Source organism: Scardinius erythrophthalmus (genome assembly GCF_964197995.2).
Source record: "Scardinius erythrophthalmus genome assembly, chromosome: 20".
In the NCBI taxonomy this organism is placed as follows: Eukaryota; Metazoa; Chordata; class Actinopteri; order Cypriniformes; family Leuciscidae; genus Scardinius; species Scardinius erythrophthalmus.
The window spans coordinates 21,719,401-21,747,207 of record NC_138240.1 but is presented as its reverse complement, the minus strand read 5'-3'; the positions used below and the strand labels follow the sequence as shown (position 1 = coordinate 21,747,207).

The 27,807-nt window shown below is 37.5% G+C and overlaps 1 protein-coding gene across 2 annotated transcripts in view; it reads right to left on the bottom strand.

Annotated features, from left to right (window-relative positions):
* gfra2a (GDNF family receptor alpha 2a) overlaps positions 1–27,807 on the bottom strand; it is a 99,430-nt gene that overhangs the window by 18,911 nt on the left and 52,712 nt on the right. For both annotated transcript variants that reach the window (XM_081348933.1, XM_081348934.1), the window contains exons 4-5: positions 22,261–22,666; positions 1,389–1,498 (exon numbers count right to left, since the gene is read on the bottom strand). In XM_081348933.1, the coding sequence (XP_081205059.1) occupies positions 1,389–1,498; positions 22,261–22,666 (516 nt within the window). The remainder of the gene's footprint in view (positions 1–1,388; positions 1,499–22,260; positions 22,667–27,807) is intronic.

Below are 27,807 nucleotides of genomic sequence, written 5' to 3'. Positions count from 1 at the left end.
CAGGATGTATAGTATCCTAAAATGATTATTATTTTTTTTAATACTTAAAAATAAAAATCTGCCTGCCTCTATGGGAATTTAACATAGGGGTGTCCAAACTTATGCACCCTGTATTTTAAGGAAGAACATTTATTTATTTACGATACATTATTCATTCACAAAGAAAATTGGTGTCCTTAAAGGTTGGATTTTTCCTAATTTTTTAAATTAAGGCATTAAGTTCAGTTTCCAAAAGATGATTTTTTATTCCTCTTTTTAGTCAACTTTAGTATGGGTGTCTAACCTTATGCATAGCACTGTATCAAATACTGGTTCCGCGTAGTTAATTATATTTGATTTAGATGCGCACAATGTTTTTTTTAAACATTTAATATTAATATTAATAATTGAATCATTAATCAATTAATATTAATAATATTATACATATTTAAAGTTATACAATGTTTGATAAAATATTAATAGTGCTTTTAACCCTCACGTTCTCTTCAGATTGAATTTTTTTGTATATTATACAATAAATTACAGTTCAAAAGTGTGGTGTCGGTATGTTTTTTTAAGTCTTTTACACTCTCCAATGCTGCATTTATTTGATCAAAAACTACTATAAATCTGCGATATTGTGAGATATTATTACAGTTTTAAACAACTTCTATTTCTACTTTAATATTTTTAAGTACTCCTGATGAAGGTCGTGTGACCGAAACGTTGTGCATTAATAAAAAATTAATTTAAAATTGCAAGTTAAGATAGTGTGCGGGAGTTCCTTATATGTTGAAACGACCTATCTGGCCTTATTGTCCTACGCACCTATTACTTACAGGTGTGCGATGGAGTTCGTGCACTACTTTAATATTTTTAAAATGCAGTGTCTTACTTCAATACAAAGCTGAATTTTCAGCATAATTACTCCAATCTTCAGTGTCCAATGATTCTTCAGAAATTCAGATTTGATGCTCAATAAACATTCCTTATTATTATAAATGTTGAAAATAGTTACTTAATGTTTTTCTGGAAACCTTGATCATTTTTTTTAGGATTCTTTGAAGAAAAGAAATTTGAACTGCATTTATTTGAAATAGAAATTATTTGTATCAATGTAAAAGTCTTTACTGTCACTTTTGATTCATTGAATGCATCCTTTCTGAATAAAATGATTAATTATTAAAGTATTAATTTCTTTAAAAATAGCACTGACCCCAAACGCTTGAAAAGTAGTGTATATGTAAAAATAATAATGTATTAATTGTATTTTATTTTAAAAGCTATTCGGAAAAGTTATGTTGATTTTGTTTGGTGTCTAGATAAATAGCCTATGAAAATTCACTGCATTTACTAATGTTGTACATGTATATATCAAACAGAATTATGAAAAACATTCTTTAGCTCACCAATGAGTCTGGTGTAAGACGCAAGGCAGGCCTGGTAGTCATCGTTGAGGCAGCTGCTGATGGAGTGAGGGGTCATCTGACAGTTTGTGTGGAAATCAGCCAGTCGTGACCTTGGCAGAAAAACACAACAGCATCAAGCCAACATGAAACTACATGGAAAAATGAAATGCAGTCAGTCTATAGTTTTGCCTAGGGGTGAAAAAGTGGGGAAAGTTTGTGCATGTGTGTTTATGCCTGAAGAGGCCAGCTGCAATTCACAAAGGACAGCGTTTGAGTCTGTGCATGTTCAGAGGCATCTTCAGCTTTACACATCAATGCTTTTTCTTCAAGATAAGGGGAAACCATGACCATCTCTCTTTCTTTTGCTGTCTTTCATTCTTTCTCTCTCTTGTCCATTAGTTAGTCATCGTTGCTGACTGTGACCACAGCATGTTTGTGGTTCAGAGGCATCCTGGGGGTCAGGCAGCAGACAGGACATCCTCTCTGGAGCAAAAGAGCTTCCACAAACACTTAAATGTCTTCTTATAGTCATCTCCCTCTATATCTCAGCCTTTCATTGTCTGTCTGTGTATTTTGTTGTTGCAGAGAATTTTAAACATTGTCAGACAAGTTTACAGGAAATCTGGGAGCAGTGGCCGAACAAGTGAACAGACACAGTGGCTGTTTCTCAACACCCACAAACATCACCAGTCCAACCACACACATAGTCCTCTGTCCTTTTCATTTATAGTCATTTCTTTGCTGTTTGGTTGGCTATCTTATTCTGAACAGTCTATAACAGAACTGTGCATGATCTCGTTAGTAGTTGGTTCCAGCACACATTTTCATACATTTGCAGACACTAATGCATACATTAATAACATATTGACAGCATCTAAAACATTTTATGAATGAACAACTGTTTATAAATCCTCGGGGTCATAGAATATAGAATGCTCACCAAGGCTGCATTTTTTTAAATGAAAATGATTGTTTTTATTTATTCAAAATGTAATTTAATTATGTGATGGCATTAGCAAATCTATTACTCCAGCCATCAGTGTCAGAAATCATTCTAATATGCTAATTCAGTGCTGAAGAAACATTTATTATTATCGATGTTGAAAATAGTTTTAGTGATTAAAGGGATACTTCACCTCTGGAAAGATGAATGTGTATTTAAAATAGGTCATTTATGTAGAAGAAATGTGAAGAAATGTTTTAATTTGGAGCTTTCTTGACTGAGAAAAGCCAGAAAATGTATTTTTGGCTTATGTGGATGAAAGACAACAACTCCCAGAATGCACTTGCTTCACTGCCCTAGGAGGCCACGCCTACCGGTTAGAGAGCACAGTTGAAAACAACAAGGTTAGGCTACCAGTGAGTCTCCGTGACGAGTTTGCCTGGGATTTCGAGATCGCCCAAAATGTCCGGGATTCGGCTTTAGCGTTCTACAGTCGCCATTCATCATTTTTACTGTGGCGAGGACGAGGCTGACGGCCACGGGAGAACGGCGCGAGGCCGGTGGCGTCATTCCTGAGACACGCCGGTCTCGTGTCTCTCACGGAGGTGCGGGAATTTTCTTAGCAATGTTAAAACGCACATCAACCGATCACTTGTTTAGCGTTCATGTAAACACTACATTCAGATTCACCAATCGGAATGAATTCAGTTAGATTGAAACAAGAGGTGTGCATGTAAACAATGAATGGCGACCGCAGAAAGCAAAAGCTGAATCCCGTACATTTTGAACGATCTCGCCCGCCGGACAAGTCCGGGAAAAGGAGGATGGTAACCCCTACTACTCAGCTTTCTCCTACTACTCAGCTTTCTCCGCAGAACAAGAGCCTTCAAGCTTAGCTTCCAAAGAAAGACGGCTGACACTGTGTGTACATTCTGTGAGTGAGATCCCACCCTCTATGGGCGGGCTGAACACATGCGGAACAGCCCCTACTACTGGCTGTAGTCTTTAGCCTCTGGACAGAAAATCCTCCGATGACGCAAAATGACGAAATACACAAATCTCTCCTCTCAGGGGGATATGAGGGTGGAAAGCACGGTAATTCGAAAATACTACAGGTTTTCTACTAATCCAAAGCTTAATGCTAAATCCTGAAGTATCCCTTTAATATTTTTGTGGAAACTGTGTTACATTCCCCTCTCAGTATTCTTTGACAAATTGAAAGTTTAAAAGAAAAGCATTTATTTGAAATCTTTGGTTACATCATCTTTACTGTAACTTTTGATAAATTGAATGTGTCCTTGCTGAATAAAAGCATGACAAAATCCAATCCAATCCAATTCAATCATGAACATACTTTATTAAATATACATTTGTGGAGTGTGATTTTTGGACCATTGAGGATTTACAGGAGACTAAACAAGTGGTCAGTGAAATTATATCAAGGTAGCTACGTAAAAGAACTTGTTCTCAAACAACCCTACTATTAAACGTGATTACAAAAGTTGGCAGTCTTCATTATTCATTATTGTATTTTGCAGACATTCTCTCCAGTCTTAAAATCTTTTCCTTCAAAATCCAATTGGCAAACACGGTTGTTCAAGTGCCCTTTAGTGCACTCTAAAGTTCGAGTCAGACAGAAAGTACAGTTAGAAGTGGGTCTCTGTGGAATGTAGTAGCCTACTAGATACACTCCCAGCAGCATGCAGAGTGTATTTAATTCATACACCCTCCCTTCTTTGTAAATGCACCTTTAATTAGCATACCGCTAAAGACCCTGCTGTGATTTACATGTCTAATTACATCTGTTCTCACTGCTGGAATCAAATGGAGAGGTGCAAAAAATATTGATGTACCAGCTGGGTTCCCAACAAGATATTAATACTTCAAAGAATAGGACCTGGAAGTCATAAAACTTCATAAAACTTTCCAAGCTCCCAGTTCTTACTTTAACTATTGCACAATATGACAAACAGGCAAGATGTTTTATATTCTGCAATACATTAACCATTGTTTTTCAAAGCAAAACCACCAATGTCCAATGAAATAAATACTTGACAAAAGTTTGACAGAAGCTAAGTTTATTCCAAAGTATTTACAGTAATGCAAAAGCTCCTATAATACATAAATTCTTGTACGGGTTTCTGTGAAAAAAATCAAGGATTACTCTTTGCCATGAGTAAATACAAAACAAAAACAGTGAATGAACCTTCAATTTGAAACTCATTGCTCATCAGTGGCATTTAGTGAAACTTCTCAAATGCAGAGGCAAAGTTCCCTCTCAGTGTTTGTTTCATCTTCAGTCCGATGTAAATTAATGTATAGTTACATTTGATATTTTTCTTATTATTATTATTATTATTACAGACTGGTTGCTAAAAACCAAATGATTCGCAGATCATTGTGTGATATGTTTTTGATTCTGATGATGATGATGTCTGAGTGGGAGAGTTTTTTATTTTATTTTTTTATTACTCCATCCATTTTGACCAGTGTGATATGTGTAATATGTTTTAAATTTGATTCTTTTCGGCCATAGTCTCTTGGAAATAAAACATTCATGTTCTTCAGCTACATCCTCCTAGACGCTCATGGTCAAAGTGACAATTGATGGACATCCCATGTGTTCAGGAATTGAAATTGCTTAGACCCAATCAATAGTAGTATCTCTTATTCCCTCACGTACAGCTACAACTTTATAGCAGGACGACAGACTCTGAAACTGGGCCTCCTTCTCTTTCTACTGCATTAACCAGCCAATGAAGCAAATAATGCTTGTCTTATTTGTTCCATAATTTGTTCACTCACTTTTAGTGTATTAGTTGTAATTTCCTAGCACATTGCACTCTTCCTTTTTGTTTGATTGTAATGATTTTTTTCTCTCCCCCCCCATCCTAGTTTTAGACAGACTTTTCTCCATCTTTCTTATTTTTCAAATGAAGTACTCAGCCTGATAATGTGTTTAAACCAAAAGGATAGGGTTGTTTTGTGTTTTCATATGTCTTGAGTTTAGAAAAGGCTTTCTTGGATTGTTTGGGCAGAAAGTGCTCTGGCATCAAGATAAAGCACATTTCACTTCTCGCCAGGACTCCTCTATTATACCTGAGCAGACCGCTCACTGCTCAAATTACAGCCTGTCTGCCTCCAAGGGTTAGAAAAGTCCTTTTAGATTCTCTATTCTCAGAGAGAACCCTAAAATGAGCACTGCTAACAGTTTTTCATGTACACACACAAAAAAAGCATTGGACTGAGATTCATTATCAAATATATATATATATATATATATATATATATATATATATATATATATATATATATATATATATATATATATATATATATATATATATATATATATATATATATATATATAAGAAATCTAACACTTAAAAGTCAGTTTGTGTGGTAATGAATCTTAGTCCAATGCTCTTCAGGCCTGTGGGGAATTCATATATTTTAATGCTTCTCTTTGCTATGGAAGGCTCTTTTTCCGGAACATTCAAATATGCGTTGCCACTGCCGCTGACCCAGAGAAAGCAGTTAGGCTAGCTATGAAACAGCTTCACAAACTTTCCTCTTTTCCACCACACAGTATTGTTATTTCCGTGGTACAAATATTCACAGAAGTACTGGGATAAAAGTTTATAGTAAGGATGTCTTGATACTTGATGTAACGATTGGTGCTTGCAATAATGATTGTATCGATTACATCGTTATGCCACGGTGGCGACAAGTGACTGTTAAAAAATGTATTGAATCATTCATTTAAGAAAAAAAAACTGATTCATCCAGTAATGAAACAAGTGAAGTATTAATATGTGAGTCATTGAATTATTCATTCAAACCATAAAAAAAAAAGAAACATTTAAATTATTAAAATATTTAGTCAGAACCTCTAGTAAATTGCATGCTATTTTGTTTAGTTGTCTGTTCAGAATTGTAGGAGAATCGTGATCTCTTTTTGAAACAAACAAACAAAAAAAGGGATTCTTAATTTATCCAGAATTGTGCAGCTCTAGTTGGCACTGAACCAAAGACAGGCAGCTAGCATTTATCTTAGGATTCATAGTGTACAGTGGTACTTTGTGACTATTTATCATTTCTGATTCAGATATTCTTGGGTCTTCAGAAATGTCAAGAATATGAATGTGTCTATTTGCAAATTGTACTTATTTATTTAATAGTGAGAAGAAATGCCAAAATCTGATGGCATAGAGTACAGGTTTTATTCAAACATCCAGTTGCTTTGTGACTAAAGATTAAAATCTGCTTTCATTGCACATGGACTGCCTAAATCTATGCCTCTCAATTGGAAAATGATGGAGTCACCCTATACTTGAGAATGAAAGGGCTCTCCTGATGCTGGCTTGAAGGACAAAGTACTGAGCCACTTTGAGACTAATGATTGACACTGAAAAACAAAAGGGCTCTGCACTTTTCGCCAAGAAAGCAATTGAAATGGTCCAATCTCTATTGAATTTCAGACTTATTGATGTTGAGGGCCATTACTGGGCCTTATTACGTTAGATTCATCTTCCAACAGCGAGGGGGGCATGTTCAGATTTATTGATTCACCCCAGAGAGAAACATTTCTCCTCATAGTATAGAGTAAACTTGAAATATTTTTACTTAAAAGGAGACTGAGATGATTGTGTTCTAGAATAGACATCATGTTTAATCGAACAGAAATGAAAATGAGGCTATGAGGGATAGACGAACAAGTCTGTTCAGCAGGTTGTACTGATGCATATAATGGTATGGACTGTTTATCCTTGCACAAAAGAAGATATTTTCAGGGATTTTAGTTGTTTTTGCCCATAGCACGATTACAAGTGAAATAGTTTGAAAATAGTTCCAAGCAACAACAAAATCAATCGTTCATATCTCTGAGGAATGAAACTGGTTTCATTCCTGAATGAATCAGGGTTTACGAATGATTTGTTGAGTGAATGATTCAATGGCTCACTCATAGATAAGAGGCTGCGAACAAAATTGCATACACTCTTAAAGGAACACGCCGACTTTTTGGGACTTTAGCTTATTCACCTTATCCCCCAGAGTTAGATAAGCCCATACATACCTTTTTCATCTCCATGCGTGCTGTAACTCTGTCTGACGCACCCACAGCTAGTCTAGTATAACGCCAACATTTTCCTATTTACATGTTGTGATTTGTATAGTCACAGCTTGTATGAATAACAAGGTCACATGAGACACAACCATCTTCTAACCTTATACATACTGGGAACTATATTCTCAGAAGGCGAAGCACTGCTACTTCTGCGGAGTGATTTACTCCAATTCTGAGCGAACTCTGCTCCTCACCACGGGGCTTCTCAGGCGCTGCGAGCAAATCACTCCGCCCAAGTAGCAGTGCTTCGCCTTCTGAGAATATATGACCATGTTATTTGTACACACTGTGACTATACAAATCACAACATGTAAATAGGAAAATGTTGGCGTTATTTTGTCACTTATTGGGAGCAGTCGGGTCAATTTTTTTTTTTTTTTTTACAGATTGGGCTTTGGTCGGACTCGGGCTCATTTAGCTTTTCTCCTTTCATCGTGCCCATAGTATACGTGCAGAGCGCAGTCTACGGTATGAAATATTTTTATATTGATAATATTATAAATATGCAACGCAATATGCGATTACTCAAGTAACTCGACGCACGTGCAATGGTGACAGTTGACCATGCAGAGCAACGGGGAGAAGTTGGAGCATAAGGAGTTACTAAAAGTTCCCAATACTTCAGGAAAAGCTGCATTTTGAAAGAGTTTTGATTTGATTACCGAGCCTGAAGCCTTCAACAGTAGATGCTATTCTTTTTCTTCTCAACGATCACGAGTAAACAGTGAATGAGCCTACTCAGTTCAACATATTTTTTTTTCTTTATTATATTTTATTATTATTTAACGTTAGCCAGTTGGCGAAGAGTTCTTTGAAACGTTGTTCTTCAGTAAAGTCACTTGACATCAAAAAAAGGTAGGCCGTAAATCTTAATTTACTGCTGGATCACATTTGGCTATATAATATTCTCTACTGCATGCTTATGCTTCTCTGTAATGGACAGTCTGTATTAATATTTGTGGGCATAATTGTCGGTGGTGGTAGTTATGTTTGAGGCCTATAATAAAATTTTACCTCGTAGTGCGCGTGTGCATGTGTGTGCGTCTAGCAGAGACATCGCGCACCAGAGAGCGCGCGTCAGAGAGAGCTCAAAGTGATATTGATGTTGGTCTCGGGTCGGGTTCGGGCTGAAAAATTGCAGATGTTTTCGGGCTGGGGCCGGATTAAGGCTTGAACACCACGGGCCAGGTCTTGGTTAGGGCTGGATGTTTTGCCCCGTGCAGGGCTCTAGGCAGTATGCTAGCTGGAGCCGTTTACCTCCAGTCTTTGTGCTAAGCTAGGCTAGAGCGGTGGGTGCAGGGCCGTGCACAGACATTTTGAGGGGCAGTGGCCTAAACCAAAAAAAGGGGCACTATGGGGGTGGCTGCTTGTTAACATAAATTATCCAGTTATTACAAAATATACAATTAAAAGAGAAGACAGCACAAACTCAAATACATTGTAGACTTTATTGTAGATGTTTTGATAGAACATCACAATTACACATTGCTGATAATAACAAACTATTTGCTGTTTTACATTTTTATATTTACCTGTTCCATTTACAGCAACACTTTTTTATTTGGTACCATGTCCTGAAAGATCTTGATAACCTATTTTTTTATGATTCACAATTACACATTGGTGATAATAACAGAAACTATTCACCGTTTTACATTTTGGTATTTACCTTTTCTTTTTACAGCACAACCTTTCTATTTGGTACCATGTCCTAAAAGATCTTAAAGATCCCATTGCATGGATTATTTTATTATTTTAGAATGTTTCCTGGGGTGCCCTTATAATGTTGCTATGTTGGTATCAAAAGTTGTTATAATTTAGAAAAAGCATATTTCCTAGCCTGATTTTAGCCTCTAATTTGAACGCTCTGTTTGAAGGGGCGTGTCTGCTGTGAGACTTCAGTGTAAACACCCACTGCTGTGATTGGCTGTGAGGCTTCAGTGTAAACGCCCACTATTGTGATTGGCTGTGAGACTTCAGTGTAAATGCCCACTGCTGTGATTGGCTGTGAGACTTCAGTGTAAACACCCACTGCTGTGATTGGCTGTGAGACTTCAGTGTAAACGCCCACTGCTGTGATTGGCTGTAAGACTTCAGAGTAAATGCCCACTGCTGTGATTGGCTGCTGTGAGACTTCAGTGTAAACGCCCACTGCTGTGATTGGCTGACATGCTTGCATATGAAACAGCTAGCATTACATGTGGAACTCTCTCGAATACTTTTCTATTACAGCTATTATACGTTTTTACTATTACAGCTATCGAGATTAACGAATCGTGAGAAGTTTTTTAAGTATTTAGATCTATTCCCATCACATAAAAGGTTGCAGTGATGAGCATTGAGCAGATGACAGTCTGTTGATCGCGTGAATGAAGATCTTATCATTGCAACAGTTTCTGCACTCTGACTAATGCTTTCACCAATGCAAACATGAGGTAAGTACAATAAGAGCTTCGTTGTGCAGCGTAACAGCATCATTGATTTCATAACGAGTTTTGGCAAGTGTCCAGATAAACTTGCACTGTGTGATTGACAGCTTGGGCGATTGGAAAGGGACTGTTCTTTGATCACTTTCTGTATATATATTAATCACAGTTTAAGTAAGATTATTTTCATTCTACTAAGAGAAACGACGTGAAGTTGATCGTTTAGTCACTGGCTTAATTTACTGATGCATAAACAGTATTGAACGACTTTGAGAGAAAGATTATCTGTCTGAACTTGAACAATTACACATCAGAAATTCACATAACCCACTGGTTCTTCAGAGGCTCGGATGAAGGAACTAAAAAAATACTTTTGTGTTCATTTGTACATCCAAACACTGAGCAACTGCCAATCTTCGCTCATTTGCAAGCCATGATGTCTCTCGAGGAAAAACCAATATCGCGCTCGCGCAGCTCATTTAATCATGGGCGGGCCAAGCAGAGAAAGGGGAGGTAACCTTTCCCCGTATGACCACATAAGGGGAAGATTTCTAGATTCGCCCGTCTGAGCTTAGCCTGGCTAACGTCAGACCAAGTCTCATTTGAGACTTGGTCTGGGAACCACGTGTTCATTTTCTCGTATTTGAGGCGTGGTTTACGAATGCCCAGAGCCGTTTATTGGGCGCTATGAATGTCTATCAAATGATTTATTTGTACACGATGGCGTTTAGCGAATATTACCGTTTGTGCAAGATAAACATGAGGGTAGAAGGTAACGTCGAGTCTGATGCCATGTTGGATCCATAGATATAAACAAACTGCTTCGGTGTCGTCATCGTCTTGCTGCTCCCTCCCCGTTCTGTGATTGGTTCCCTTTTTCAGGGGGAAATTTGGTCCATGGTGTCCAGACTGCCTAGCAGCGTGAATAAAATCGCTCTGCGAGCAAGGCAGTATGGGGAAACCCAGGCTAGTCTGAGCTTTCATTTTCTCAAAAATACCCAGGGTTTGGTTTACCCAGTTTACCTTGTCTACAAAGTGTGCCAACAACAGAAAAATTTGTTATTTGTATTAGATCTGATCGAGAGTACAATAATTTGATTAGACAAGCAGCTAATTCTAAGAATGTGGATGTTGTACAAGTTGTTAGCACTAGTAGAAAACCAAGAGCAAAACATTACCGACATAAATACATTTTTTTTTTTTTTTGTAGATTCAACCACTGTCTTGCATAGCCTACCTTTTAATGCGTAAAAGGTATAGCATACCTTCCTATACTGTGAGTGATGCTGCGGAGTGAGCGGGAAAACCTGGAGCGGATTAGCGGAATCAGTGGAATGCTTTGAGCGGGGGGTGGGGAAGAGGGGCACCTCAGTCGATGAGGGCAGATGGGCAGTGGCTCTAGCCACCGGGCCACCCCCCTGTGCACGGCCCTGGGTGGGTGCGTCAGACAGAGTTAAGGCACGCACGGAGATGAAAATGGTATGTATGGACTTATCTAACTCTGGGGGATACGGTGAATAAGCCAAAGTCCCAAAAAGTCGGCGTGTTTCTTTAATAGCTACTTCTTTTGAGTAAGTAATTACTTTCCGACCATTGAAAAATACATTCTGTAGAGTGTGAATGTGTGTAGTATGAATGTAATGAATGTTCACACAGTTTTTCTGTAACTACAGTATATAGTAGGTAAGTATGTGATTTCAGCCAGTCACTTTTTTTGTTCATGAATGAATCACTGCTTTTGAAATAATTGCTTGAGTGAATGATGACACATTATATTAAAAGCCACAAAACTCAGGTTTCTGCTCTATCACCAAATACATCCGTCCACTAACACATTAGTTAACTTAATATTTTCTATCTCCATCTGAAGTCCTTACAAATATCTTGCTCCTCCTAGTCAGGGTTATGTTAGTGCAGAGAAGTGGGTCAGGGTACCCATGTTAAAATCGATCTGTTCTTTGCTTTCTCCCTGTGAGAGCCTATCCAAATCTCTCAGACAAATCAGATGCAGTGGAGGAAAAACAACAGAGTGGAGACTTCAAACATTTTGATGTGTCGCATCGATCCAGCTTCACATCTATGCATGAAAGAGCCTCTGAGCTGAACAAGCCAAATGATTTGATGCCCAAGTGCCTCATATGCCTTTTGTGTCTTGTATGGGTCTTCTTCCTCATCTATTGTGATATTTTCACCCAGCTGTATCCCCAAACAGAGGTTTTGGTTAAAAAATGAAGAATGATTCTTAAATGGTCCATTGTTCTGGACATGTCTGTTCTGCTCAACCACTGTTGATCTCCACAGTCTCTAGGTATTTTTCATGGTTTGTCTACTCTCACTCCATTATTCTATGTTTACAACAAATCACCTGCTTCTGTCATCACATGCGCTCTGTTCCAAAACCTAGTGAGCTGCCTAAAGATGAATTTTAAGTAATCATTGGAACGCTCCCAACACAAATTATGTTCTAGTCATCTGAATTATGTTGCCTATGGTAGATATCTAGTTTGGAATTTTAGAATTCAGAATTTTAAGATATAATCACACATACACTTAGAGGGGAAAATCCCAAAATGCATTGTCCCTAAAGGCCCATCCAAAACAAGGACAATAAGTAGCAACAATTTACACTTAGTGCAAAGAAAATTCTGCAATTTTCACTTAGTGTAAATAGCATCTATCACTATTTACAATTTATAATTTAATTAATTAACAAAATATAATTTAACACTATTTTATTTAGTGCAAAGAAATTATTTTTAGTTGCTATTTACATTTAGCCTATAATTATAAAACTTAGCCTTTATGATGCCTTATAATAAACAGCAGGTTATAATCAGTTGGTGTGGACGATAATATTGTTATAGGTATGAATGGGCCTTAACTGACAGTGAAACAATAAATCCAAGATGGCAGACGGGGTGAGTGTAATGCATTTTAAATGAATTATAAATAAACATCATTCAAAACTGAAAAGTGTGAAAATGGTATTTATTTACCCATTATGTTATGGGTACATTTTTCTATGCTTATTAGAATATTATGATGCTAGATTAGCAACATGCTAATGTCAAACTGTATTGAAATTGTGAGTTCAGTTGCTGCCTATGTAGAGCAAATCATTTACTTATTAGGTTCCCTGATGGAGGATAAGTAACATCATTGAATTAAGATTAATGCTGCTTTCTAAGACAGCCTATGTAAGGAGCATCACTTATCACTTTTATAACAATGCCAACCCATGTCATTATCTTTGTCTCATTTCATTTATCTTCTTTGATACCACTTCAGCAATTTTAGATAAGATATGAACATGTCAAACAAACTCAACCACAAAAAATAAGCTTCTCTTCCTCCCAAGGCCTAACCATCTCAATCCCTTCATCTCAATGTGCATACTACCTATCCTAAATACTATGAGATTACAATAAGTGTGTCCCAAAGCATAGTATGTTGAAAAGAGTATGCCAAATGTCTCCAGATGGTGTTCTAGTTCTGGTAGATTTTCGAAGTGTTGATCTGTGCACACTCTGACGGCTGATATTGCCCACAACCCATTGTGTTTAGGAGAAAGATTTGGTTCAGAACAACAAACACGACCTAACCTTCTAACCTGACGAAAAATTACTCAATGTAATCTGTAATACATTCCATCTGCAACAACACTGTGAACCTTTATAAAGATACGGATATCACAATAGCAAAGCAGATAGGTTTGGCCATTAGCAATTACGATGTGATAGTATGCCTACTCTTATGCTACACACTCAGAAGTATCTACTTTTCCTTCACACAAAAAGTACATACTTTTAGGGTGTAGTATAAGCAGCTGAATTGGTACATAGTAAATGTCTTATCGTTTTAGTTAAAGGTACAGAGTAGCAGCCTCCAGGTATGCAAAACCCCTGCATTATTACAGGTGACCTGGTTTTGTAAAGCACATTATGGCAACTGCTGAATCATGTTGCTTACACAACAGAAATACAACCAGGTCCTTCAATGACACAATTTTAATTCAGCTCCTGGTCCAGGCCTTTATTTTTCTATGAGTGGGTTAAAGCAACTCATTCATCGCCAACAAAACTGCATTTACTACACAATCCATCAAGTGCATCCAAAACCCTTGACATTGTTTGACTTAATAATCTCCAGTTCCCTTTCGTTCAGTCACTCCGAGTTATGTCAGTGACTGACGAATAGGGAAACCCCCATTTGTCAGTCACGGACGTAACGTCTCTGTTCCCTCCTCAAGGAACGAGGGTTACATACGTAACCGAAACGTTATTTTCACATTACATCTTTACTTGAGTTTCTGCCCTGGAAGTTGCTGCCAGAATCATATTCATAACACTGTTTCTAGCTAGTGCAGTCAGTCACTGGCTTGGTGCCCTGCTACCTGCAATTCATTATCTAACCATACACCGCACTCAGACTGATGTGACTGGCTACATCCAATTTGGACATCTTATTTCCTTATCACTCCAAAATGTGAAAGCCATTCACTTGGCCAGGTCAAGAAATCTTTCCAGAATGGATAGTCCATGCCTTCCATTCTTCACCAGAATGCACTGTGATGAGCTTAGTAGAAATAAAAATCAGTGGAAGACGCAAGTTGATTATATAGTTTTAAATGTTCAGTACTGAAAAGTATTATGTTGAATGTGTTGAAAAATATTGATCCCGTATTTGTATTGTGCTATTAGCTCAGTAGAAAACTAACTTAAATCTCTAAAAATCAATTGTGAGTTGAGTCTCCTATGCCCTTCACATGAGCTTAGACTTTTCCAAATCACCATCTTTACGTTCCACTGCACCGCTTTTTGTTTTTCTATGTAAACATGTAACAGACAGACATCTTTGAAGATTGCTCTGCATCTCATTGCTTTTATTCTCCCCTTATGAAAAATAAGCACTTAAAGGGTTAGTTCACCCAAAAATGAAAATTATCCCATAATTTACTCACCCTCAAGCCATCCTAGGTGTATATGGCTTTTTTCTATCAGCCAAACACAATCGGAGTTGTATTAAAAAATATCCTGGCTCTTCCAAGCTTAATAATGGGAGTGAATGATACATTGTTTATTTGAAGCCCAAAAAAGTACATCCATCCATCCTAAAAGTAATCCATACGGCTCCAGGGGGTTAATAAAAGCTTCCTGACATTAAGCGATGTGTTTTTGTAAGACAAATATCCATATTTCTAACTTAATGACTGGCTTCGGTAACAGCAGTATGCAAATACTTCCGGTGGAAGAGTGACCTCTGTCTTTCAATAGAAAAAAAATAGAAAGTCTTCTTAAATGCTTGTCAGTAAATTCAGCAGTACATTTTACATTTCAAAGACAATAGAATACATTATAAGATTACATATAAAGATGTACTTAAGTGGTTCAAAAAAGTACTCTAAAGTTCAACTAATTGCATTAAATATACATTTAAACTATATTTAAACTGTTCACACTTACTGAGAGTGTATTCTTTTTAAGTACACTATATAATTTCTGCAATAAGCACTGTTTAAAAGCATGCTAACGTGTACTTCTTTTTCACAAGAGCGCCACATTTATGTTAAGCTAAAACATCTCAAATACTTGTGTTCTTTTTTATTCTGTTGTGCTGCATCTCACCTTTATAAACACAAGAACACATTCTTAGTGAACGGCCCCTTATGTAGACTGCAAGCATCAAGCTGCACAACGCAACTTCTTGTAAGTCATTGTGGCATTTTAGAGTGTCTTGTAATGTCAAGGGTCAACACAGAAAATTGACTTTGAAAATTTGTTGATGCCTCTGTTATTCACTTACCTCAGTTACTGCAACATGCATATTTAAGCCTTTCTCTCACATCTGGAATTGCTGTGCAAAGATAAATAAACTCAGCAGTGGGACAGACTGCTCATTTGGCATGTTACCCATGTTTGGAAAACACACCACAACCTACTGCACGAAAGTCTGTCAGATCCATACTTCTCCAGCAGAACCATGACCCGGCTCCTATTGTCGAGGGATCAATAGCTAACCCTGTCAGTCTGTGCTTTATTTGCCTGGACTGTATGCACGACTGCTCCTATTTGGCCTTCCACCAGTCCCCATCAAAACAGATAAACAACATTCCTGTACTATAAATCAGGGCTAAAAAAAAAAAAAAAAGTGCATGTTTTTTGGAGATTAAAAAAAAAAAAAAAACTCTCAAGCAACTGCTTCAGATACAGTGCAAATGGACGCCCAGAGTGCTAGATGGATTTCCTTAAACTACATTCTTCATTCTGAGAAAAAAAAAATGAAAAGAAAATCACAACCAGTAACTGATTTAGCTTGTCACGACCGTCAGCAGTGTAGCGTCACAATAGACACAAATTCAAATATGGAATGAAAATGGCAGGCTTGAAATGTTCCCAATCACAACAGTAAAGAGTAGAAGCTACAACAACAATCATCCTAAAACAGACCTCTGAATACATCAGAACTGGAGATACTGAAACACTTGATCTGACGGATCAAGCGGGTCAGCGGGCTGGGGGTCCAGCTGACTGATCTGCTAAATGATCTGAAAACCAGCTAGACCAGTTCAAATCAGTTAAGACCAGAAATCTTTGCTGGTTAAAGCTGTTATTTTTTCCTTGACAATTATATAGACAATTTGGTAAGGAATGCACAGCCATTCGCCTACTTAAAATCAATTAAAAAGCCATCATCTATGTATTACACCAGAGGATAATAACAGTAACATTAATCACAAAAATGACAGTATAAAACAAACATAACAATAAGAGAAATATAATCTCTGAACTGCCATTTGTAATTACATTTATACCTCCACAAATATAATTGTGGTGATACGGCCTCATATTAAAGTCCTGCTCACATCAAGAAAAGATAAAAATGTTAGTGTCCACACAAAAGCACTATACAATATAAGCTGCAGTTATGTTTTATGGCGCTTTAAATGCTTAAGCTCTTTAAAGCCAGGTGGATTTCCCTTTAATAGAATCATAAAGTCTTGAGTCTTGCATCAAATACTGCATAGACAAACTCTAGATAAGTTAATTGAGGTAGTATGTGAACATTAAACCTTAATAAACTAATCATATCAGTAGGCATACTGCTTATTCAGCCTCTGAAAAATGAACTATGCCATGAACTTTCACTCTGCTGAACTGCTTAAAATGCAGCTCCAAATGAAGAATGAGTTTTGCTAAAAAGCTCAGTTATTCCACAGCAGAAAGTATTACATAACATGAATAATACCAGGACTAGGATTTGGGCTAAAAAAACAAATGAAATTTGTTGTGTCATATTGACATAAATAGGGCATGGTTAGGGGCAGTCAACTCAAGCTCAACATGCTTTATGAAAGCAGGAATACAAACTACCAAAAAGAGAGGGAAGACATGTAATGCCGTTAACCCTATCATCCATCCATCATTTTTTGTTCAAATTAAAGTATCTAATACAACAAAGAATAGGTTTTTTTTTTCTTCATTAGGGATTGTTTTATTCTTAGCACCCCCTTTTAACTGTTACCCCCAAGAAAAAAATCAGAGCCGCCTCTGAATATATAAGCACTATACCATACCTTGCAAACTATATGACAAAAGATTGCACAATTTGGGGGTGAACTACCCGTTTCTATGGGTATATTGCAAATTATTGACAACATTTATTAGAATATACATACATTTTCATTAAACATATGTGTTAAGTCATTGCATAAATGTCCTTCTGAGGCATCCAGGGGTATCAACTAAAATCTAGATCTGGCTTGTTCTGGCACATATTAAGCCCAGAAGAAAAGACAGGAAATGAGGGGAAGAAGAAAGATTAACAGAATCAGAAAATGTTGCAAGCCAGGATTCGATCTCATGTCCCCCATAACACAATGCACACACATTTCAGATGCTCCTTGCCAAGACCCAAAGCCATTGACCTAAAGTGACATTTGAATGGAGGAGATACAGACAGTGAATGAGGCTATTGACCTAAACAGTGTTGAATCAGTGAGGTCGTGGGGCTGCCAACTGTGGCTTTAAATAGTCAAGCTCTGTATGAGCCTGCAGTGTCATTCATTACCCAGTTCATCTTGTATTCCTCTGCTAAGACAAAGCCATCCCTCACAGCTCCGATCGCAGCGCGGCCAATGAGAGATGATGTGAGGCCAATTTCCACTGCAATGGATTCAAGCCATGATGTGAGGATGGATTGGGGGTTGTGGAGATGGATGGGAAGGCAGGCTTATTGTTAGTCGGCCCGGTACAGTTGAAGTACAGGATTAAGCTGACTGTGACATTCATGTTTAATAACGCCAATCCAAACAGTGATCTGTCACTCAAGATGGGCGAATTGGTAAAAATGCAGAGAGAATTATATGTGAAAATAGTGTTGGGGCTTTTATATATAAAATAATACATATTAGTAGCCTATTATAAATACAATATAAGTATAACATAATTTGAATAAATGCAAGTATAATAAAAAATATGAATATTCTCTAAAAAATAAGTTGAAATAATGCAAATTGATTTGACTATAACAAACGTATAGACTATCGATTAACAGCCTTGGATAGTTACAGTAGGTCTGCTTAGATCTTAAACAGTTTATAGCCTTAGTTTTCATTAAAAATTAATTTCTCTATAGAGAAAATGAAATACTATGAAAATAGTTTCAGTTATGACTTTTTTCACTTGATTTAGTCTAATTAGTGTTGTTTCAAATACATTGCGTTTTTTGTTGAACGAGATCTGTCAGCAACAGCACATTTTTGGTCATGCGCGAGCGATCCTTGGACAGCTTTCCCTGTGCATGAAATCACCCGTATGTCAGCAAACCATTGAAAACGTGGGACAATGATGACGATACATAACAACAGAGTGCTTACCTGAAACCCTCCGTAACTGGCTGATCGTCGTTTGGCAAATAAATAAATGATGGAGAGTTACATATGCATTACTAACATTTTATCATGTAAGCTTTATGGTACACCTCAAACAAGGGAATTTCTAGTAATTTAAAGTGTTAATGTTAATTAGCGAGTCCACAAATGGCTTGGGTATGCAGAGCATTCGCAGCTTATATGGACCGCACACCCCGGACATATATATATATATATATTAGTGCTGTCAAATCGTTTAATTGCGATTAATCACATCTAACATATATATATATATATATATATATATATATATATATATATATATATATATATATATATATATATATATATATATATACACACACAATACTAACTAACCCTTTTTACAATAATTTATGATTTGTAAAATCCTGGTAATTTTTTAACACTGTAATTAATATTTATACATATAATTGGCAGCACTATTGGTTTGCATGGCATTGGGAAAAAGTAAATCCTGTTGCGATTCATTGATCCTAAACACGAAGCAGTAAACAAGAAGGAAGGCCTTTTCTCGCTAACGTTATCTGTCTTTATATTTCACATAAACACACACCCACATGAACACCTCCACAGACGTGCCACCACACATAAACACAGAGCAATGAAGAGATTTATGTCCATCCTCTGCAGTCTTGACTCTATGACTGTTCGCATACATCGGGTCCAACAGAGCACTAATTTTAAAAATAGCACATCCACACAAGAACAAATCAGTCTCCTTAAAAATCCTCATTAATGCTGCTTCATATCCTTAGTTAGCTTATATCTCTGATCTCTCCTTCAAAGTGCTTTCATACGGCTTCAAAGTAAAAATCAGCAGGGAAACATGCAGTACAGATGATTCCCAGATTGAGCACTTGAACTACACATTCACTTATTTAAAAGCAACAACAGGAACAGTGTGTTCTGTTCTATAAGTAATGTGTGCATGTGTGTCCTTGCGTGATTATTTATTTTCAATCGTTCAAGGGAGTTTTCCTATAATTTGTCGGCATTAATGCTTCAGCGATCATTTGGTTATGTATATGTGCTCAATGAACCTATCAATCATTGCTAAATGCAAATTACTACCAAAGGCCATGTTAACATTACAAGACCAAATTGTCTCAGTCTGTGAAAGACATTAACGTGTATCAAATCGAATGAATAGTTTTCTTTGAAATGCGATATTCCGACATATCAGCTTTTCACACTATGTGGCTATTTCTGCTACATTGCCGAGAATTACAGATAACTGCGCATCAACCCACATCTTCCAGCGCAGCCGTGGATTAAGCACCAGGATGCTTCATGGCATCTGTGGACTAAAAGCAAAATACATGTTCGATGCCACTTCTGTAATTTGCATATAATAAGCATGACCCTTTCAGGCTTGTGAATGATCAGGGTTACGTTCCTTCGGTGTATCAGCACCAAATGTTGAAGTAAATGCATTTAAACTAAAATAAAATGAAACTTTACTGCAAACCTAACTAAAACAAATTAATATTAGTTTTTGATGCATGTATATTAAAAAAAAATGTGAAACCTTTACAACCCACCTGCATTGCACAGGAAAAAATGGCAATAGATTGCAAAAACACTAGACTGTGCTGAAATATTTAACGCCATTAAACAGTTTTAAAAGATTTTAAATGAACATTGGCAACCCTAAAATTTCAAAACTTCAAAAAAAACTCTACTAAATCAAATCTAAATTAAAATGAAAAGACAAAATAATCTAAAATAAACACAAACTTAAAAAAAAACCCCGATATTAATCTGTGTGGAAACTTCATTTTACAGAGGCTTGATTTCTTGACAGGTATTGACTGAAGTAATCCAGCAATGGTCCACTGGTAAGTGGTAGTGGATAGGCTTGTGTTAATAAAATGGTTGGCTATTAAATCCCAGGGAAACACAGTAAAAGTGATGTACTAATGTTCGGTTCAGCCTAATTGAACACTGTCTTGTCAATTAAGCAGAAAGTCTCTTCTGTTTCTAAAATAAGGTTCTTAAAATGTCTGCAATTACATTCCTGGCGAAGGCTCAAGGCACTAATAGAATATGGTGGAGGGAAAGAGCAGACTTTAATTTCAAAGCAACATTAAACGCTTTGGGAGTAACCTAAAAAATTAAATGGAAAATTAATGCAAGGTATAATAAATATAATAAATATCAGAATATTTACTTTACGTTCAATTTAACAGGTACTTCAAATGTAGCATCTGTTTTCTGGTTTGCTGTAGTGGTTAAAGAATGAGAGCAGTTAACTGGAAGTATGCTGGTTCAGCAAAGAGTGAGCTGTGAGCCAACACCATTGAGCCTTTGAGCACAACACACATACTAAGGCCCCTGAGTAAGGCACTTAAAGGAACAGTTCATCCAAAAATATGTTCCAAACCCATATGACTTTCTTTCACCCTTACAACCTAAGAGTGGAGTTTTTGTAGAATATCTTGGATGGGTTGGGGGAGGGGTCAGCCAGAATATTTTAAAGTCCAACTGAAATCAAAATTGATCCTATTTACTTTGTTAGCGCATATTACTAGTCTTGTGGTGAAAAATTAATCCGTGTAAGTTAAAACACAGAAAAAAATTGTTTGCCGTCATATTCTTTAATCAAAGTCTGAAAAGTTACTTCCGGTCTGGAATGGTGTTCCTTCTCTGATGATGTAGGTTTGACGGCTTGGGTTGGGAAACGCTTAACCACTCCCCTCAAACCGTTAGTCTGTTATGAGCAGAGATGGAGAGGAGGAGCGCTAGAGTAAAACCCTGCCCTCTGTTCAATATTCCGTTTCACTGGGAAATACGTCACAACACTGGAGAAAAGTCGTTTGCAACCTCCGGTTCACACAGACTTTAAACTTACGTGTGAAAGGGATATATAAGCCACATATTACAATCATTTTTTTTTTTTGATTTTCTGTGAATAATGACTTAAATGTTATAGGTAACAATGCAGAGAATATCAAAACCAGCACACAAGTGGTCTGGATTACTTTTATGATGCTTCTATGTTGCTTTTACGGCCTTAATGAAGCTTGACGCTTTTTGAAGTCTCGGTTCATTGTTATTGCATGTAAAAGAGCAAAAAGCACATTATTAAAAGGTCCCTTTTTGTGTTCCACTGGGGGGAAGAAAATCATACAGACTTGAAATGACATTAGGAGGAGCAAATAATGACAGAATTTTCATCTTTGAATGACATATCCCTGAAACCCCAGCTCCAAGGGGATTTTCCCTGTAATAAGTTTGTGGTCACTGTTCCATGGCGACATTGTGGTAGAGCTGTGGTTATAAATATAGATTCAAGAGTTACAGATTTATGGAAACTGCATTTTTTTTTTTTTACGTAACAGGCTTCTTTGGATGAATCACTTGTTTTTCTATCTCTGGTGAGTGGTTTTAGATAAAGCATATGCTAAATGGATAAATGTCAGTTCATTTCAGGACTACATTATAAAACGCATTGACTTGCCTACCTGCAGTGCACATCCATACGGCAGGTGTTGCGCAACAGAAGACAGTTGGGTTTGCTCTTGTCTAGGTATGAGCAAGAGGGTACAATGGTCTGTCTCCTCCTCTCAGCACAGGCCTGGTCCTTGCAGGAGCAGAAGAGAAGCCCATAGGTGTATTGCGTGTCAACGCGCTCAAAGAACTGACGCAAGGCTTTATGGCAGCGCTTTCTGTTGCAGCTGTCCTGTGACTGAGACTGTGAGGGTTGCTGGCTCTGTGTCTGCGCACGGGTGCAGGTGGAGATGTAGTTGGAGCGCTGACGCTTGCAGTTTTCATTGAGGTTGCAGGCTTTGGTGGCGTCCAGACAAGGGTTGCATGGGCGGCTGGGATCTGAGCAGTGTGGCTGGCCTTTACTTGTGCCAGAATGTATGCCTATGGAGAGGAGAAGAGAGCAGGAAAGACAAGTGAGATTGTGTTTGTGAGAATGATATAAAGAGAGCGAAAGGGGAATCAAGAGTGGGTGTGCATAAGAAAAAAGAGTTGCACAGATGTATTGGACAACTCCAGCACTACAATGAACTCTTTGATCTGATTCCAACTCAATGGCCTAATAGGAATGCTTTCAGAACACTCACACACACCTAATATTAGAGGACTTTCCATAGACGTCTATTTTTTTATTTTTTATATATATATACTGGGCTAATGATATTGCCTATCCCATAACCATAACCCCACCCCTAAACATAATTCAGCATTTTTACATTTTTAATAATAATAATAATAATAATAATAATAAAAATCCTTATATAGTATATATATATATATATATATACTCAGTAGCCATTATTCCAGTCTAATATGTGTCCATTCTAATATGCTGATTTGGTGCTCAAGAAACATATCTTATTATTATCAGTTCGAATGGGCAATGCTCTTTCGCTGTGGATTATCCCATGTAATCCTGACCTTTGGCTGAACAAGGTCCTGACAAAAGAATGGACATGAAACATTAGCTGTACCCTTGCTAAAACCAAAAGATGTTTAAATGTATTATCTAAAACCCTCCTGAAACCTTTGCATTATTGAAACCTCAAGTGATGTATACACTGTGCACACTCCGATAAGTACATTCAAGATAAAGAAAAAGTGGGAAAAGGGAAACAAAGGCATGTATCCAGCTGTGCGACATCTGTAAGTCTTCAGCTGAAGGCATTGGGATTGGGGAACTATCAGCTGGAGACTGTGGGGAAGTTCTGGACCTCTAAAAGTGTATGAAGGTCGGCAATGATATGTTGCCCTAATGGCGTCTCTAGCCTTGACGGCAGCTCTGGTGATTTGAGAGAGAGAGGGAGAGAGAGAAACTAATAAAACCCAGTGGGTGTTGGTATAACTTTGAGAACAGATGGTTTATCAGACCCCTTGTGGAGAGTAAAAGATGAATTTCATTCCGAATGGGTTTTTGTTACTTATGAATAAAGTGCTAATGATCTAAATGTCTGAACTGTTTACTCTAAATGAGGGGAAATATAATATTTATGTAAATAAAAAGGGAGTCGGCATATAAATTACCTTGCGCTATGGCAGCAAACGACTCAGGGAAACATTAGGGATTTTCATGAGGTCCTTTGAAGATATTTTGAAACTGATTGATATTAATAACTATCTTGATGTTTGTTGGGAGTAATCTTGGTTTTAGAGTAGACATTATTGCTCAGATGTCTTGTATTTACAAAGCAATGATTAATAACATCACATGTTCAGAAGTCTGACATTAATAAGACATGGGAATGTTTACATCAAACATATTCATACTTATTAAAGACTCAAACATATCCTTACTCATCTGCGTTGCAGATTTATACGTTTGATGTAGATCTGGACTCGTGATTTTACCATGGCCATCCCTGCTAGAAGCAAATACAAGCATTTGTCAGATATTTGAAATAACACAGATTGCCTCTGATCTCAAGTATCACTACAGTTAAATACAGGAGGGACTCCTGCATGCAATCAATACAATTTGTAGCAAGTGCAATAAATGCATGAAGCCTCTCTTCCTCGTAACCTTACTCCCCAAGCTTTTTTAGGCTTAAAAAGATTCATTTCCCGAGGACAAAAACAAAAAACAAAAAAAACACCAGAAGTACATTTACTGATCCTCTCTGCATTTGAAAATACAATCATATTGATATGTTTGCATATCAATTGTTATTTTTGTTAACTCACCCCATTGTTGTTTCCCCCCCCAAAAAAATTCTTGTTTTACACATACCTGTACGTGAAATTAGTTTCTATCAGCTTAAAAAGGTAAAACAACTGTCAGAATAGCTTTAGCATGTTATTGAATATGGCAGTGTTAATGTATTTGGTCTTGGCAGACTAGATCTGCTACGCTGCTGCTGCTGTTGATTATCGCTGCTGCTGCAGAGCTAGTATGTACTTGCTACTGCTAATACACAGGCATGATGTCAGGGTTCTGCCCTGGCAGCCTTGTCTGTGTTGTCTTTGTTTCATGTTTCTTGTCACGGTTCATCGATCCATGTGTTCATTTTGTGTATCTGTTGGTTGTTGTGGGTGTGGGCTCTGAGTGTGTAGTGCTTGTTTGTTGTTTAGTAACCAGCTGATCACTTAATCAGTCCGCAGCTGCAGCAAGTTACTTCTGTTGTTAGCTGCCTATATCTAGCAGGAGTGATTATTGCTGGGTGTCGGTTCGTCACACTTGTCACTCTTGTTTGTGCTCTCTTACCCAGTTCCGGTGTCTGAGTTTCCTTACGGAGTTATTTCCGCAGTTAGGAATAATGGAATATGATTGATCTCGTCTGTGTTTCCAGACTTCTGGAGATCGTTTGGAGTTCTCTTCATCCAGTTGCAGTTTGGCATCCACGCTGGGTTTATTCATATCACTCATCCTCTCCTGTGAATTTGTATCCTGGTCACCCGCCTGCTATACGTGGTGTTTTGAGTATTATCCCTGTTTCAACCTTTCTTCAATAAACTGCTTGCTTGCACTTGGATCTACGACTCTCATTCTGACATTTCTATGTTTGTCTTGTGTTTGAGCACATGGCTCTGTCTTTGTTTGTGTTTGCCATATGCGCCTCGTGTCCCGCCCCCTTGTTTAGTCTTTGTCCAGTCCTTGTTTTTACTAATTGTGCTCACCTGAGGCTCAGGTGTTCTGGTCCCTTTAAATTGTGACTCTTTCCCTCATGTCATTGCTGGTGTGTTGTGTAAATGTTCTTTGTGGTGTTTTCTGGTTTGTGCTTGTCAAATTATCTTAGTGCTTACTCTAGTTTTTTATTTTTTTATTCCCAGTATCAGAGTATCCTTGTTGCTTTGTCTGCTTCTGTTTTGCTTAGTTTTAGCTATTGTGCTTTATAATCTAGTTTGAGTTCTCTTTTGTTTTAGAATTTTATTTGTAGTTATTTTCTTCAGTTCTTATTTTCCCTGTCAAGTGGAAGTCTTGCTTTTCTTTTGCAATTCCATTTTTTTTTATCTTAAATCTTAGATTTTTCATTAGGTTGCTATTGTTATATATATTCCGTGTTTTTTTTTTTTTTTTGTCTGTCTCTCTAGTCATTGATCTTATCAGTTTAATTTTGGTTCTCTTAATTGTTGCTATATCTTGTCTGTCTTGAGTCTCGTCTTGTATGTTCTTCTGTGTGTTCCTGCCCTGTATCCTGAGTTCCCTTGCCACGGACTCTTAACTGACTGATGCAGCTATCTAACCCCTATGTCAAGCCTCTGGTTCTGTGAGCCTCTACCTGGTAGCAATACTGGTGCTACATCTGAGATCTACGTCAAGCTACGAGTTCCTTGTGTTCCTGCCTGGTCTTTCCTTTGGAGCTGCTTCTATTGTACTCTCGTCATCGCCATCTTATACTGACGGTCTCAGTGGTCATCCGTTCTGCCTGTCGTCGTGTCGTCTGTCCTGCCCTCCTGTTTGAACTGGTTCACACTTAACTTGCTCATTTGCATCTGGGTCCTATCTCTTGCAGAATTGTGGCAGATCTAGGCAGGTGGAGCTGGGGGAGGTGGAGGGTTTCAGAGGAACTTTGATAGTGCGCTGCAGGACTAGCTTACAGCAAACACTGAACCAGACTCTTTAAATGTTGAGCAAGCAATCTCATTGGCTGCATGATCAGCAGAAGCCAATCAGCTTATGTCATGCGGTAATGATGTGATTGCTTGAAAATTGCATGTAAAGGACCTATCAGGCCCTAACTATATATTAACAATAATATCAATATTGTTTTAAATGTATTTTGTTTAGATGGTTTTTATTTATATTTTAGATATTTATCCTGGAAAACATGACAAAAACACTGAATAAGAACATTATTTTTGCAGTGCAATCTACAGCTATTTAGACTGCGGTCAAAAAAGTATCCTGTAATTCATTGTATCCTGTAACATTACGAGGTTGAGAAAGTATCCCGCAATTGGTGCAATCTTGTGTTCCCATAATAATAATAACCCTTTAAAAGTTATTACTCTCAATCGACAAAAGCCATTTGCAATGTTCTCAATGTGCAGCAAGCAAAGGTTACCCAAATCTAAAAATACTGTGTGGTTTTAGAGTGTTTCTAAATTTGATTCAATAGTCCTCACTCTCTTGTCGTGTGTGTGTGTGTGTGTGTGTGTGTGTGTGTGTGTGTGTGTGTGTGTGTGTGTGTGTTTGTGAGAGAGCAATTTTAGGTGTGTCTCACAGTGGAGGTAGAAGCCGTAAATGAGGTATGAAATTGGTTGTCGAGAATGTACATAAAAAAAGCGTCCAGCGTCTGGAGGTCAGAGGATGCTGCAGCACAGACTGCGCTCAGCATGCACAAACATTTGCCTGGTTAAAGAAGGGATAGGAACCGAAGAGAAGGAAATGGGACAAAAAATTGGGAGGTGTTCAGATATCCTGCAAATATCAAATACAGGAATCCGCAGTAGCCCAAAGTAGTGAATTCAACCAATACGTTCCTTACATTCAAGTCATGACATCAAATGACACTTAGAATTTTATTTGGCATCAGAGAGAAATAGAAAACCATAAACCTCCTCTAGAGAGAACCATTTGGGTCACAAAAACTCCATACTGAGATAAAAAAGTGAAAATGACAAAGGAATAAAAAGGATTTACAGCTTTTTTCTTTCTTTTCTTCCTCTCAAGCAAGAATGCTGGAGAAAGCCCAGTAATTCTGTAACCTGTAAAACAAATTGTGACCAAAAATGACCTGCCGGTAGACCAAAGGTCACAAATACTGTATTATAACCAGTATAACTGAATGAATTAGTTTGAGTTTATAAGGCATGTGGGTTTATTTAATGTGCAAATACTCATACTACGCATAGGCTACCTACTACAGATCACTCACGGGCATATAATGTGTGAATAATGCACAATTTGTGTAATGGACTGCTAAAGGGACAGCAGGTTCAGTCTGGGTTATTCACAGCTCTTGGCACTGACTATGCTGATTGCAATTAGGAGAAGTGCCACAGTTTAGATGTAATCTCCTCTGAGGTGCGTGAGCTCGTTAGAAAGTCTTTAGCTTCTACTGTTGCTGTGAGGAGAATGGGAAGCC